This window comes from Anser cygnoides, chromosome 3, assembly GCF_040182565.1.
Source record: "Anser cygnoides isolate HZ-2024a breed goose chromosome 3, Taihu_goose_T2T_genome, whole genome shotgun sequence".
Lineage (NCBI taxonomy): Eukaryota > Metazoa > Chordata > Aves > Anseriformes > Anatidae > Anser > Anser cygnoides.
Genome location: NC_089875.1, coordinates 119,291,428 through 119,306,322, shown reverse-complemented (window position 1 = coordinate 119,306,322; position 14,895 = coordinate 119,291,428). Strand labels below are relative to the sequence as shown.

Here is a 14,895-nt window from a genome sequence, read left to right as displayed (position 1 = left end):
TGAGCGGACAGAAATAGCAAGGCACAACCTGCGGGGATCTATATTTGGGCCACCCGGACTTCCCTGGAAAGGCGGCGGGGTTGCCACATTCTGCAGACGCTCTCCTGGCCGCTGCTTCAGCCTCTCCTCCGGCTTTGTTTCCCCGGGGATTCATTTTCCATCATGCCTAGAGGCATAGCTTTTTTTAAAAAAACTTATTTATTTATTATTCATTTTTATTTAATTGCTGTATTTCCCTCCTGCACAACAGGAGAGAGCGATTCACCCACGGGATCCGGGAGGCGCTGGGGTAGCTGAGCATCGGACGCAGGACCACGAGATTTCGCAGGCTGTGCTGACACTGTGCTAGCTGCTCCCAGCAGGGAAAGCAGAGCTGGGCACGCCAGGCTTCCTGCTCCTGGAAGCAAGGAGGTGGCCATGATGCGTGCCAATATGCTGAAGGTCAGAGCCTTAGCTTTTTACCTACTTGCTGTGCTCTCCTGGGGAGATACGAGGAGTTCCCGGTGTGTTTAAGTAAAGATATCCCATTCAGCTACACCGATAGTTGTTTTCAGTGTTTTTCTGCCCAGACATCAGGGAAAAAAAAAAAAAAGAGGCAGATCAGTTTAAAGATTTACCAGAGCGCGTGGGAATAGCAAATACTTCAAGAAAATGACGTTGGAAATGCCTCGGTGCAGATGCGAGCGGGTGAAATTCCTCGACCTGTGTTATGTGGAAGGTCAGATCAGAGGATTAAGAAGGATTCCTCCAGCACCGAGTTAAGTCTTCCACATTCGGTCCTGCAGGGGAGAGAGTCACGATGGCTCTCCTCTTGCAAGGGCAAATTCCCTGATTTGGGTTCAGCTGCTGCAAGCGCAGCTGGAGGGCAGCCAGAGCGGACAAACCCCTTACATCCCCTGGAAAACTTAAAATTTACACCGACACAACCATGTCACAGGTAGTTTTAATTTTCCCATACTGTTACAATTATAAAAAGCATTTTTTCCCTTTCATTCCACGTCACTACACTTGTGCTTTATTACAAATATATTAAAAATCTCCACTCCAAAGCGTTGCTTGGTGATGAGGTGACACTCCGCTGGATTTGGGGTGCTGACTCCTCGTTTTTGGAGCTGTGAATGAACCACAAGCCTCTCCCCAATAGGGGAGATAACATTGCTCAGCATGAGGGAAAGCTAATAGGTGGCAACTTGAAAAGCGACTTCTGGTGTGGGAACTGATTTTTAGTTAAACCAAGGGAAAAACAAAGCATGGGAGGGACCATGGAGAGCCCATAAAGGGATCTCAGAAACCTTGTGCACGTGCAGAGATGTAAGGAAAATGCATCCTGTAAACAGGCATAGCTGGGGTATTCTGCTCAGCACCCCTTGGGTGCAACGCACCCCTGGAAATTATTCCTATACTCACCTGGGATTCTTTGGGGCTTTCACTGATTTCTCTGCGAGCTCTGCAGCCCAGGCTCTCCACGCATTCAGGTGCCTAATTCCTGTTTATTTTTCAGTGGGTGCGAGGAGCCTAAATATCTCTGTGAGTCTGCTGCGTCTGCTCAGAACCAGCTGAGATGCGGCACGACATCGGGGCGGTGATTCCCTGGAGATGTGGGACAGAACCCAGCTGAACCCCGAAAGGCAGAGGTGTGCACAAGTTTTGTTATTTCTGCACTCAGTTTTGTTATTTTAATTCTTCCCCTCAGAATGCTTATTTTTAATATTTTTCATCGTAAACCTGGAACTTCTTGGTAACCGCAGGTACAGTTAAATCAGAATTGCGAGGTCCTGCCTGGCTCCTGCCTGACAAGGGCTTCGAATATGCGATCCCTCCCCGCCCACCGTGGTTCTGTGGCTGCGCCCAGGTCCCAACCCGCCTGCAGCCACCTCCACCTCTCCATCCCATTGTCTTCGCCCTGTCGCAATTAATTATTCACACAAGAGCCACACACCGCAGCAGTTGCTATAGGGCACGGTCATGAATAACAACGGGCAGCTATTTTTAGCCCTAATTCTCATTACCTTGCAGCCAGGAGCGACAGTTCCTGGCAGCTCCCCTCCGCTCTTCCCTTCTCCACCTGCTCGGCATCTTCGGGCCGGGACTTGTTTGGAGAGCAAGGAACCAAAACGTGGGTGAGATTTATTTGTGATGTAGACCTACGGGTCTGAATCCGACCCTGGTTGCTCTGGCTTGGAACGCGCTGGCTGGCAGCTGAACTCCTCGGGTGTTTTGTGGCCAGAGGGGCACGAGGAACTGCCCTCCGAGCAAGGTTTCTGCCCCTCCGTCCAGCTCTTAGCTGCAGCAAAGCCAGCAGGCTGCACCCATTGCTGGATTTAATGCATCACCTACTGCAGGGAGAGAGAAAACATCTCAGAGCTGCAATTTCATGCAGGGTTCTGACATCTGTAGGATGCATTATGCTTCCTTTTGGGAATTACACTGGGACTGATTCCTCCCCAGTTTACGTACTTTGACTTTCCTTGCTAACACAGGGGCACACCGAAGGCTTTCTCTGGTCGCTGTCACTCCTCTCCTGCTGCCCTGTCTCACGTCACCTGCAATGCAAAGGAGAAATCTCCGGAAAATCATGGGAAGGGCTGGCTTTGAGGAGAGGCGGCAGGGAGGCTGCTCCTGCTGCGGAGAGCAACTCTGGAGCTAGAACAGCGAGAGAGAGTGGAGAAAAAAATAGAGAAAACAGCAACAGAGCACGAGATCCTTCATTCCTGCCACCCTGCCAAATGCAATAACACTCCGTCAAGTTACTCCAGAGGAGGGCCCAAAAACTTGCGAAGGAAAATCTGAGCTTCCACTCCGATGCAAAACAACATGAAAAAAAAAAAAAATCTTGCAAAAGCAGGACACATCTCCAGGAGGACTTGTGCTATGCGTGTCCTAAACCAGCCACATCAGTTAGTAATAATAGTTCCAGTCATTTCAGAGGGATCTGGTGCAGATAAGTGAAAGGAAAAGGAGAAACGGGGGAGTAACCGTTTCCAGCATCTCCTGCAGGTCACAGAATTGCGGAGAACGCCTCTGTCCCAGGTCAGTATTTATCAGCAGACCCCCAAAAGCTGGTTCTGGCTAAAACACCACCTGGGGACACAGCCCATGTGGGGCGCCTGTTGTGACCTGCTGACATTTCCCAGCTTTTCCATTTTTTTTTCTTATTTTTTGATCACGGTTTGGACTAATTATTTTTAAGGGGTGATATTATAGTGTATCTTAGAGGGTAATATATATCTTATATGTAATATGTTCCTTTTGAAGGGGTGTCAGTGTGTTCCTGCGCACGGAGAGGTCTCGGTGTTTCTCCCTGCCTCTGACACTTCCCAAAAGACGCAGCCATCCCAGGAAAACGTCACCTACAACTAAAATTAGGGGATAGATGCGCCCAGCCGGCACCTTTTGGGGCGAAAAAACCCGGAAACGGGGCTTTCCGGAGAAACAAACCTAAAAAATAAAGTAATAAAAAAAGAAATCGGTATTTTCCCCCCAAAATATGAATTTGTGTGGGACGGGACCCCAGGGCCGGATCCTGGATCCCTGATCCCAAATCCCCAGTCCCAGATCCCGGCCCCCCCATCCCCGATCCCGGTCCCCGCAGCCCCCGCCAGCAGCCCAAAGCGCGCCCCCGCCCGCGCCCCCTGCTCGCCGCCGATTGGCTGGCGCTTTGGCGCGTCATCTCCCGCGCCCTCCCTCTGCGCTCCCATTGGCTGGCGCCCGGCAGCTGGCGGGAAACCTCCCGGCTTTGGCGCCAAGCGGGGAGCGCGGAGGCTGCGCTGCGCTTTGGGTCCGGGCCGGGTCCTAGCCGGTGCCCCCCGCTTTTTACCGATTTCTCCCCATTTTTACCGGTTTCCCCGGCTTCTTCTTCCCTTTGCGACACCGGAGGCGGGGGCCCCGGCGCCCGCCCGGCCTTTCCCAGCAGCAGCAGCAGCAGCAGCATGGCGGCGCCGGCGGGAGGGCTGGAGGACGCGGAGCTGCGGGAGGCGCAGCGCGATTACCTCGATTTTTTGGACGATGAGGTGAGGAGCGGGGTGCTTTGGGATGGGGGGGAAGGGGTGGTGCATCCTTTCGTCCCGGTGGTGGGGATTACCCCCTTCCCCTCCTTTCCCCCCCCCCTCCACCCCCCCCCCCCCGCATCTTCTGCTCAGCACAGCTGATGCAAACCTGTATTTTGGGGGGGGTTTGGTGTTTTTTTTTTTTTTTTCTCCCGCAGGAGGATCAAGGGGTTTACCACAGCAAGGTGCGCGACATGATCAGCGACAACCAGTACCGCCTCCTGGTCAGCATCAACGACCTGCGGCGGAAGAACGAGAAGAGAGCCAGCCGGTGCGTGGGGCCGGGCACACCGCCGCTTTGCGGGTCCCTGAGGTTTGGCCAAGAAGGGCCAGACCCCGTCCCGTGCTCCACGGGCAGCTGGGGGCCCCTGGAAATTTGGAAGGGCCTTCTCCTTCCCCGTCACATCTATCCCTTCCAAGCTTGCTGCTTGTTCATTTGGCAGAAAGACTTTGAGTGTTTGCAGTGAGCAGCAGTTGCGTGATGCCAATCGTCCTGTTTCTACAACTTTGGGGCGTTCTTGAGTGAGCTTGTAGGTCTGTTTAAGTACACGTGAAGTCTTTCGGATACGACTGATACTTTTTCAGAAGTCTTTCAGATAGGATTGATTCATTTTCAGCTCTTGGCTGTTGGTGACTAGGAACTTAGATTATTTTTGCCTCACATTCTCGGTAAACTTTGAGTGCATTGAGGCACCTGGAAGAGCTTTGAATGCTTTGCCAGAGCTGCTTGTGGAGGAGGGCAGAAAGGGGCTGCCAGCATACCTGCAGCTCCCGGTCATTCATCCCTTCCCTCTGTTGCAGGCTTTTGAACAACGCCTTTGAGGAGCTCGTCGCCTTCCAGCGTGCTCTGAAGGATTTCGTGGCCTCCGTCGACGCCACCTATGCCAAGCAGTACGAGGACTTCTACATCGGGCTGGAGGGCAGCTTCGGCTCCAAGCACGTCTCGCCGCGGACGCTGACCGCCTGCTTCCTGAGCTGCATTGTCTGCGTGGAGGGCATCGTGACGAAATGTGAGCGGGGGGACTTGTCCGGGTGCACGTGGTGTAGCTGTGCAGGCTGAGGAGGTCAAGGTGTTTGCTGTGGAGGGGCTTGGAGGGGTTCTACCATCAGGTTTGGGAGGGTTGTCCATGGGGAATCCACCAGTGGTGGACAACCTGAGCAAGGGGGACAGGGAATTTGCAGAAGATCTGGATGTTGGGGTGGTCTTTGTGGAAGGAACTCGGCAAATCCTGTCACAAAACAGACCCTGGTTGCCAGAGGTCGTGTCCCAAGCGGTGGCAACCCCGTCGGGCATTGCCTGCTGACAACCAGGTGGATTGGGATTTTCCTGCCCCCAACTCTTCTTCCTTCCCAACCCAGGCTCTCTGGTCCGTCCCAAGGTCGTCCGCAGCGTCCACTATTGCCCCGCGACCAAGAAGACCATCGAGCGCCGGTACACAGACCTGACGTCCCTGGATGCTTTCCCGTCCAGCTCTGTCTACCCTACAAAGGTGAGGTGGCCTCGTGGGAGGTGTCAGCAGGTTCCTCTGGGGAGAACATGCCTGCTCTGAGCCGAGGGTCTCAGATGCCTTTGGGCTTCTTCATCTAACGTGGCCTCGGAGTACAGAGAGGACACATCGCACGTGAAGTGTGGTGGTCTGAGAAAACTCCTAGGAACAGATGACAAAGGTTTTCGTTGGTCACCGGACTCACTCGCAAATGTCAGTTATGATCTTAGTTCTGCTGTAGGATGCTCAGCTGGTTTCTCGGTGGGGTGTCAGCCGGTTTTGTGTCTTCTGGGACCTGCGAGCATGTCTGTGCTGCCCTGGAGAGGGTACACGGACCCTCGGGCAGAGGGGGAATGGAGGAAGGAAAAGGATGACCTGAGTATTGTCCGCGTTGCCCACACCTTCTGCACGGGTGATGTGTTACCACCGCCTGCGCTAGGGACAGGGTTTGGAGGGACTTTTAATGGACCAGCAGTGCTGGCAGCGTTAGATCGGGGGAGCCGGTGAACCCCGGGCTCTGGCAGTCCTGGTAAAGCAGCCCCTTGCAGTAGTCTTCTGTGTGCTGAGTGATGCAGTCCCTTTTCCCTGTGCTCCCAAAAAAAACATCACAAATCTTTTTACTTCCTCCTTAAGGATGAAGAGAATAACCCCCTGGAGACGGAGTTTGGCCTCTCGGTCTACAAGGACCACCAGACCATCACCATCCAGGAGATGCCTGAGAAGGCACCAGCCGGGCAGCTGCCACGCTCGGTGGATGTCATTCTGGACGATGACCTGGTGGACAAGGTGAAGCCTGGGGACCGCATCCAGGTGGTCGGCACGTACCGCTGCCTGCCGGGAAAGAAAGGCGGTTACACCTCGGGGACGTTCAGGTGAGCATCCCTTTTTAGTAGGGTCACACCTCTGGAGGAGGAGATCCAGGGCAGGCGGGCAGCCACCCCAGAGCCGGGTGAAATATTGGTTGAAATCACTTGGAAATGGTTTGCTCCTTGGGATCAGTGTTGAGTTTTGAGCTCCAGCTGCCCGCAGGGTGGGCTGGGTGCTCTTAAAGATGCTCCACGGATGGAGCAGTGCAGTCAGACAGAGGGATTACGGCTCTTGGAGCTTCCCATCCCTCTCCGTGACTTCCTAGAGCCAAAGATGATCCCCCGCAAGTTTCTGCTGTGTCATTGCTGTGGCCCCCATGGGCTCGGTGAGGTTTGCAGGTGTGTGATCAGGGCTGTGTCACTTTCCCAGGACTATCCTCATTGCCTGCCACGTGAAGCAGATGAGCAAAGACGCTCGGCCTCTCTACTCCGCTACTGATGTGGCCAAGATCAAGAGGTTCAGCAAGAGTCGATCCAAGGTATTTATTTGTCTTATTTCAGAGCCTGCCTTCTAGGATTTTCCACTTGCTTTCTTTGCGTTGCTGCTTAGACTTTTGCCAATTCCTGTTAGATTTTTGTTGCTGCTTCCAATGTGGTAGCAGAGCTTGCTGGCAGCTCTGCTGTGCGTAGCTGTCAAGATGGAGATCTGGCGGTGTTGTGTGCGCCCTGACTCTGCTAGCTGGCTGCCAGAAAAGTTCTCCTAAAGAAGAATTCCATCTTCCCTCCTTAAATCCAAGAACAGAATGAGATGACAACATGGATATCTGAAAGGAAACGCAGCAAAATTCCAGTCCTTGGGCTAAGGAGGGAATGGGGGTCAGCCCCAGCCTGGTCCTCTGTTTAGCTCTTTGCTTTATAGTGTGGAAAGGATAAAACCTTACTCTCATGGGGTTTGCTGCTTCTGATGCTTGCTGGATGGTCTAGGGCTTCAGAACCGCACTGATAAGCATTATTTAACAGAATAATGTTGGAATATTCTTTCGGTGTGGCTCTGTGATAGGAATAATACCTCTTTTTGTGCTGAAATGCGCTTGTGAAGAATTGCTCCTCGTTTTTATTTGCTACAGTCTGTCTTACGGGCTGTGCTTTGCCTCTTCTGCCGTAGGATATCTTTGACCAGCTGGCGAGGTCCCTGGCGCCCAGCATCCATGGGCACGAGTTCATCAAGAAGGCCATCCTCTGCATGCTGCTGGGAGGGGTGGAGAAAATCCTGGAGAACGGGAGCCGCATCCGAGGGGACATCAACATCTTGCTGATAGGTCTGGCTGGGCAGCGGAGAGGCTGAGCTTGGTTTCATGGGATCGAGGTGGTGGTTATTAACAAATCTTCTTCTCCGTTTCAGGAGACCCTTCTGTCGCCAAGTCTCAGCTGCTGCGCTACGTGCTGAGCACCGCGCCCCGCGCCATTGCCACCACCGGCAGGGGCTCCTCCGGCGTTGGCCTGACTGCTGCCATCACCACCGACCAAGAAACCGGTGAGGAGCGGGCTGGTTCCCAATGGGAACTGGTGGCGGGATGCTGGTTAATACCCGGGAGGGATTCTACAAGGTCCAGGCCTGCTGTTTCACAGAATCTCAGAATCATCTAGGTTGGAAGAGACCTCCAAGATCACCGAGTCCAACCTCTGACCTAACACTAACCAGTCCTCCACTAAACCAGATCACTGAGCTCTACATCTAAACGGCTTTTAAAGACCTCCAGGGACGGTGACTCGACCACTTCCCTGGGCAGCCCATTCCAATGCCTAACAACCCTTTCAGTAAAGAAGTTCTTCCTAATATCCAACCTAAACCTCCCCTGGCGCAACTTTCTCCCATTCCCCCTCGTCCTGTCACCAGGCACGTAGGAGAACAGACCAACCCCCACCTCGCTACAGCCTCCTTTAAGGTAACTGTAGAGAGCGATAAGGTCGCCCCTGAGCCTCCTCTTCTCCAGGCTGAACAACCCCAGCTCCCTCAGCCGCTCCTCGTAAGACTTGTCCTCTCTGCGGTGGCATTTGCAGGACCTGCTTTGTCCGGATGATTGAGGGCAAGGATAATGGTGTTTTTAGGGGTGTCTTCTCCACTGATAGATGGTGGTCTCCCATTCTACCAGGTGTACCCCCTGCGGGGCCTGGCTGACAGCCAGGAGCCTGGGGCTTTTCTTCTTCCTTGGGGGCTTGCTTCTCATCCGCGGCGTCCTGACCCCTTTTTTCTCCCCCCACCCCAAGGTGAGCGGCGCCTGGAAGCGGGGGCCATGGTGCTGGCAGACCGGGGCGTGGTGTGCATCGACGAGTTCGACAAGATGTCCGACATCGACCGCACGGCCATACACGAGGTGATGGAGCAGGGCCGCGTCACCATCGCCAAGGCCGGCATGCACGCTCGCCTCAACTCCCGCTGCAGCGTCCTGGCGGCAGCCAACCCCGTCTACGGCCGGGTGAGTGCTGGGCCCCCGCCGTGGGGAAGGCTGCTGGGGGCCCTCTTTGGGGAAGAGGCAGCTGGTGAAACCCCAAAGGTCCCCCAGAAATGGTGATGTGGTTCTGAGTGGGACTGGGATGCTTGGGGCAGAGAACTTGTTTGCTTGGATCTCCTGGGGCTTGTGGGGTTTCTCGCCGAAGCTTAGCACTGCCTGGGTGTCGTGCGTCACCTCCAGGCTTGGTGTTTGACCTAGGACCACAAAAAATAGGGGATTTCCTTGCAAGTGAGAGCTACACCCATCTTCCTGGATGGGGAAAAGCGGCCTTAGTGCTGCAGCAGGCTGGGGTTAGCGTGATATCTTCAGTGTTCAACTGTCTGGATTGTGAGAGTCTCGCATATCTCCTTATTTCATCTCCTTATTTCAACCTCCTGCAGTACGACCAGTACAAGACGCCCATGGAGAACATCGGCCTGCAGGACTCCTTGCTCTCCCGCTTTGACCTGCTCTTCATCGTGCTGGACCAGATGGACCCCGAGCAGGACAGGGAGATCTCGGACCACGTCCTGCGGATGCACCGCTACCGCAACCCCAACGAGCAGGACGGGGACGGTGAGTTACCCTTGGTGTCTGCGAGCCCAGGAGTTAGGGGGTTTCTCTGCCTGTGGTTGCTTCTCTTTTGCTTGGGGTGACAAGAGACCAGACCCTTGTTCTGAGTGGGATGTTGGTCATTTCTTTGCTGTGACCTTGAGGTAAAGAATGTCCATCGTTCCTCTAGCTGGTGCCCATCTCTGTCCTGGGCGGTGTGGCTCAGGTGATGGGGGAGCAGATGGTCGGAATCCTTGTGTTGTGGCACAACCCAAGCTTCTCTGGGTGGGATCACCAGAAGAGCTGTTGGGTTGAGTCTGTCTTGAGGTGGAGATCGGAAGAGCAGCCACACATTGCTGGAAGTCCTTGGCGAACTTTTCTTCCCCAGACTTGTATCTGTCCTTTCTGCGTTGTCACCTGTTGGCAGCTCTTTGGGTTCAGTGTCTGTGGTTTTGCTGAGTGCTACCAGTTAGGTGGCTTCTGGCTACGGGAAGCTAAAACCCTGTTGTTGGGAACCCTCCCCTCTCCAGCCATGCCCCTGGGCAGCGCCGTGGAGATCCTGGCTACGGATGACCCCGACTTCGCGCAGGAGGAGGAACAGGAGCTCCAAGTGTACGAGAAGCACGATGACCTCCTGCATGGCCCCAATCGCCGCAAGTGAGTCCCTGTCCCGTGCCCCCGTAGCTCTCTGGGGGTGACGAGTTGATGCCAGAACGCTGCGGGTTTGGCTGGAGCACCCGGCTGGTGGCTCCCTGCTGGGGACAGGGGTGCTGGAGGTGGTCCACAGCAAGGCGTGTGGTCAGAATGATGGTGAGGCGGGTGACGGGGAACATCTGGAGCTGAATTCTCCACGTGCCTGGATGCCCACGAAGGGCAGTGCCCTCCTTGGGTGCAGCCTTGCTTCTGCAGGCACCCTTTGCTCGTCCCCTCTGCTCCCCTGAAGAACATGGTGTGTGTGTGTGTGTCCCGCAGGGAGAAGATCGTCAGCATGGAGTTCATGAGGAAGTACATCCATGTAGCCAAGATGATTAAGCCCGTCTTGACCCAGGAGTCGGCGAACTACATAGCGGAGGAGTACTCCCGCCTGCGCAGCCAGAACCAGATGGGCTCGGACATCGCCAGGGTGAGCTCCTTCTACTCGTGCTGGGAGGAGGGAAACCTCTCCCCTTACGGGTGTTTTCCACCTCGAACCACAGAGTGGTTGAGGTTGGAAGAGGCTGGTGAAGGTCATCTGGATGCGACCGTTTTGGGGTTGTAAAAGGGGTGAGCCAGATGCTGCGTTAGGGGGTCACAGCCTCATGGGCTCTGCTGTCTCACCACCGCCTCTTTTTTCACCCCAGACCTCCCCGGTCACGGCCCGTACCTTGGAGACCCTGATCCGCCTCTCCACGGCCCACGCCAAGGCCAGGATGAACAAGACGGTCGATCTGCAGGATGCGGAGGCAGCTCTGGAGCTGGTGCAGTTCGCCTACTTCAAAAAGGTGGGGGAAAGCGTCCCTCAGTGGCTGTGGGATCCCGCAGGGGTCATCAAAAGGGGCAGATTTGGGTGGTGAACAAGTGCAGGCTGAGCAAATGGGGCTGCTGGTGGGGTCTGGTGTCCTTCTGCCCGGTTGGAAGGGATGCATCTTGGCATGCACTGCTGAGAGACCCCAAAAATACCTCCAGGAGGCTTTGGCAATGCGGAATAAGGCTGTGTGGGAGGTTGGTGAGCCCCAAAACTCACTGCAGGTCCGTGTGGATGGGTGAAGCTCGGGAGGATGGGTCTTGTAGGGGGCAAGTTTGCTTTGGGAGCAAACGGGGTGATGCTCTTGGAGAGCAGAGGGATGGGATCCTGCCCACCTTGAAAGGGGGCTGAGTCCTGCCTGCCACCCTTGTGCAGGTGCTGGAGAAAGAGAAGAAGCGCAAAAAACAGGTGGAGGAGGACTCGGAGACCGAGAAGGAGGATGAGGAGACACAGCCCAAAGAGGAGGGCAGGAAGCAAAGGTAGTTACGGCAGGCCTTGGGGAAATACTCCGTGTTTTGTTAAACCCAGCGGATCGTTTGGCCCAAACTTGTAATAGGGGAGCCACTGGCGACAGCCCTAAAACTCAGCGTATGTGACTAGGGGGTGATGGATGAGCCCTGGGCTTACCTGCAGGCCACAACTACCATGTGTGGTCCTGCAAGAGCTCTGGGGGGGGGGGTCTCCTGAGGTGTGTGCTTGGGCTGGATCGGGGGTGACCTCCTCTTCCCCCACCCAGGAGGAAGAAGGCACGCACGGAGGGCCAGGAAGAGTCCTATGACCCCTATGACTTCAGCGACGCCGAGCAGGAGATGCCGGAGGGTGAGTCAGTGGGGTTTCGTTGGCATGTGGTATCTCCTGGGAGTTTGGGTTCACCCACCCCGTCCAAAGAGGCTGAGCACAGCCTGGTTTGGTTGCTGCAGCTCGTGCTTTGGTTCTCTGGTTGTTTGGGCACCGGGCAGGCTGAAGATAACTCTTCTTCCTCCTCCAGTCCAGGCACATACACCCAAGACGCCCGAAGCCTCGGCCTCTGGCGAAGCGAAGAAGCCGGAGCTGGCTGATCCGAGGTGAGTGGGGGCTGGAGAAGCAGCACGAGGAGGTGTTTGTCCTGCCTGGGCCATGGAGGGACGAGCTGTTTGGGCCTTCCCTGCTTTGATACCCATAGAGCTCAGGTGTGGGAGGGTTTTTTTCCTGCAGAAAGCCGTGAGCGTGTTGTTGGGTTGCATGGTGGCATCTTCCCAGCTGTGTGAGCCAAGCAGGGGCAGCCTGAGTTAGATTTGGAGAGGGGATTTCTGCTCAGTACCTCCCGAGGTGCTGGTAATTGCAGCTCTCAACACCTTAAGGCTGCTGCCTTTTGTTTGGGATGCGAGCAGAGTCAGCTCCCTTCTTACCTGCAGTCACGAGGCTGCTGCTTAGACTCTGATGCTGCTTGGAGCTGAGCTGGTGGGTCCAAACTCTTGTCCAAAATGTTGGTTTGTATCCTGGAGAGCTGGATTTCAGCCAGGGGACTTGCACCTCAGCTGGTCTGAAGGGCGCTCTGAATAATAACACCATGCCTCAAGTCAGACACTGGAGCTGGATGTGAACAACTGGGTGCAGAGAGGGAGCAGGAGGAGGCAGGGCTGGGTTAGCCCCAGGCCTGGAGCTGGTATCCATGGGCTGGAGACGTGCAGGGTGGGTGCAGCAGCTCTAGGGGCATACCCAGGTCTCTGGAGCAGACCTCTGGTGGGTGTTCCCAGCTCTGCTTTTGGTTTTTCTACTGGGTGATCTTCTGGGGTGGTCGAGGGCTGCGATGTCCTTGGCTGGGAAGGGAGAGGAAGGGCCTGTGTTTGGTCTCTGATGGGGATTACCTCTCCCCTAGGTTGAAGGCGTTCAAGGCTGCGCTCCTGGAGGTCTTCAAAGCTTCCCACGCCCAGTCCGTGGGCCTGAAGAGCGTGATGGAGTCCATCAACCGCGACAACCCCGAGCCCTTCTCGCTGCCTGAAGTGAAACTGGCGTTGGCCCACATGCAAGATGACAACCAGATCATGGTGTCCGATGACATTATCTTCTTAATTTGAGCCTCTAGGTGGAAGAACCCGACTTCTCACGGACTTTTAGCCTGAAGACTCTTCGTATTTACCTTCATCTCTCTCCTGAATGCTTCATTTGGCTGAGCTGGACTTTGGGGAGCTTGAGCCTGTGCACTTTAGTTGTTCCTCGCTGTGCATTGCTGGCACCAAAGAGGCCAGGAAATCTGAAAGCTCTCTGACATGCCACCTCTGAGCTGCTGGAGTATTTGGAAAGAGGTTTGGTTTTGCAAGTAGCCAAAAGGAAGAATTTATGTGCACATTACTGATGGTTTTAAAGTGTTTTTAGATTTGGTCTTGGTTATGCAAGCTGGGGAGCTCAGGCTGATCTTACTCAAGGACAGTTTGGTTTAGTGCAGGGCTCCCATGGGCTTTTGCCCATGTAAATCATCCTTTTTTTATATTTTTACTCTACCATGGACTTCCCAGACTGGAAGGAGCCTTTTTACCTCCTTTTTTTTTTTTATCATTTAATTAAAAAAATGTTTTTTCCCCCCTCAGCGTAACCATGTGCAAGCTCCTCAGTTGGTGGTAATGGTTTCAGCCTTTGAATAAAAAAAAATTGGGTTTACGAATCCAACATACAATAGCAGTGGTGGTAAGAAGCAGTGTGGAAACTCACTGTTAATAGTGAAGCTTTTTTCCCCTACTTTTTTCCCCCCTTTATTTCCCCAGTTACGTAGCCTAGATCTGCTTCTCTCCCAGGCACAGACGCCTCATGCCTGTCCTGTTGGCAGCGAGCAGCCTTGTGGAGGACAATTTCTGGCCATGCAGGAGCAAGTACACCCTGATCTCCACTGCCTGGGGGTCAGCTCCATTGCTGGATTGTGCAGCCCTGCTGGGATTTTTAGCCCGGAATTGATGGGAAGGACCTGGGATGCTCTGAGCTGCCCAGCTGCGCCCCCACTGCATATGGATTAGGTCTCCAGCCCTTCTCTAGTCTGGGGTGGCTCTTGTATGAATATAAAATAGGAGGAAACCTGTAGCTAAGAAAGGTCAGGGTTTTAAGAAGCACTTCTGGGGCCTGGGATCCTACATCCCCTGTACGTTGCCCAGGCTGCGTTGCTGCAACCGTTCTTGAGTCCCACGGAAGAGAACCACAAGCTACTCAACCGTGAAAGCCTTCCCTCGCCCTTGGGCAATTCGTTTGTTTCATTTTCTGGGAATGTCTAGGTGACTAATTCCTGGAGATGGGATATTTCTAGAAACCAGCATGCTTTCGTGGCCAGGGCTGGCTTTCAAGAAAAGCTGAACACGTGGTCAAACCTGTCTCTGTCATCAGAGCTGTTGAAGGTTTGGGATTTTAATTTTTTTTTATTTTTATTTTTTAAACTTTGTCTTGGTGAATTTGACGTTAAGTTTTGGAGAAGGCCCTGAGCACCACAGGCTTGTGCTGGTGTCCTTGCCCTTCTCCGGGCATCTGCATCGTTCATGTGCCTTCATTTCTGTGTCAGTGACACCATAAATATCACCTTGAATAATAAAATGCATCTAGATACCATTTCTCACATGATTTGCTATAAAAAGCCTTCAGGCTGCTGCCTGACTCTGGGTTCGGGGGTGGGTTGGGGCACATCTCCCCACCACCCTGCCTCTGCAGGGACCTCGGTGGACCAGGACCTTGCAGAGCTGTCCTGGGGGTGGGTGGCTGATGAATGCAGACCCCCCTCCTGCACCTTAAACCAGGACATTTGGCTCTTGCGTGGCTAAGGCCATGCTGGCTCTGTGTCACGAAGTCCCTGAGCAGGAGTAATGCAGCAAATGTACCCAGACACCTTTTGCTGGAGGTAGATCTGGTTTTCTTACCGACTTGTGCATGAACAAGGATGTGCTTTCAACTGAGCACCCTCAGCAGCAGGAAACGTGCAGTCCTAGATAAAAATTCAGTAAATGGAGATCGAAATCTGCTGTTAGCCTTGCCTGGTTCCACAGGTCCAATCTA

At 54.2% G+C, this 14,895-nt stretch overlaps 1 protein-coding gene and 1 long non-coding RNA gene across 4 annotated transcripts; one reads left to right on the top strand and one right to left on the bottom strand.

Moving 5' to 3' along the window:
• Positions 1 to 231: 231 nt before the first annotated feature.
• On the bottom strand, positions 232 to 2,796 carry LOC106038142 (uncharacterized). 3 transcript variants are annotated; one of them, XR_010830692.1, is made up of 3 exons: positions 2,010 to 2,796; positions 1,408 to 1,614; positions 232 to 561 (listed from the first exon to the last, which is right to left on the bottom strand). It is a non-coding gene; the product is annotated as an uncharacterized lncRNA (long non-coding RNA). The 3 variants fall into 3 exon arrangements; XR_010830693.1 differs by lacking the exon at positions 232 to 561 and adding an exon at positions 970 to 1,131; XR_010830691.1 differs by lacking the exon at positions 232 to 561 and having other exon boundaries at positions 970 to 1,614; positions 2,010 to 2,336; positions 2,458 to 2,787.
• A 919-nt stretch (positions 2,797 to 3,715) lies between these two features.
• Positions 3,716 to 14,454, top strand: MCM3 (minichromosome maintenance complex component 3). Its single transcript, XM_066995073.1, has 17 exons — positions 3,716 to 4,010; positions 4,205 to 4,317; positions 4,848 to 5,056; positions 5,406 to 5,536; positions 6,167 to 6,405; positions 6,770 to 6,878; positions 7,505 to 7,658; positions 7,742 to 7,873; positions 8,608 to 8,816; positions 9,233 to 9,407; positions 9,914 to 10,040; positions 10,356 to 10,506; positions 10,724 to 10,864; positions 11,263 to 11,366; positions 11,624 to 11,706; positions 11,876 to 11,951; positions 12,746 to 14,454. The coding sequence occupies exons 1-17, from the start codon at positions 3,930 to 3,932 to the stop codon at positions 12,942 to 12,944; spliced, it is 2,433 nt and encodes an 810-aa protein (XP_066851174.1). The 5' UTR covers positions 3,716 to 3,929; the 3' UTR covers positions 12,945 to 14,454.
• The last annotated feature ends 441 nt before the right edge of the window (positions 14,455 to 14,895 follow it).

Bases quoted from the DNA above. Each gene is read 5' to 3' on its own strand.
- MCM3 (XM_066995073.1), top strand. From the start codon at position 3,930: ATGGCGGCGCCGGCGGGAGGGCTGGAGGACGCGGAGCTGCGGGAGGCG. The intron at 4,011-4,204 runs GTGAGGAGCGGG...TTTCTCCCGCAG, and splicing joins TCGATTTTTTGGACGATGAG to GAGGATCAAGGGGTTTACCA. The intron at 10,507-10,723 runs GTGAGCTCCTTC...TTTTCACCCCAG, and splicing joins TGGGCTCGGACATCGCCAGG to ACCTCCCCGGTCACGGCCCG.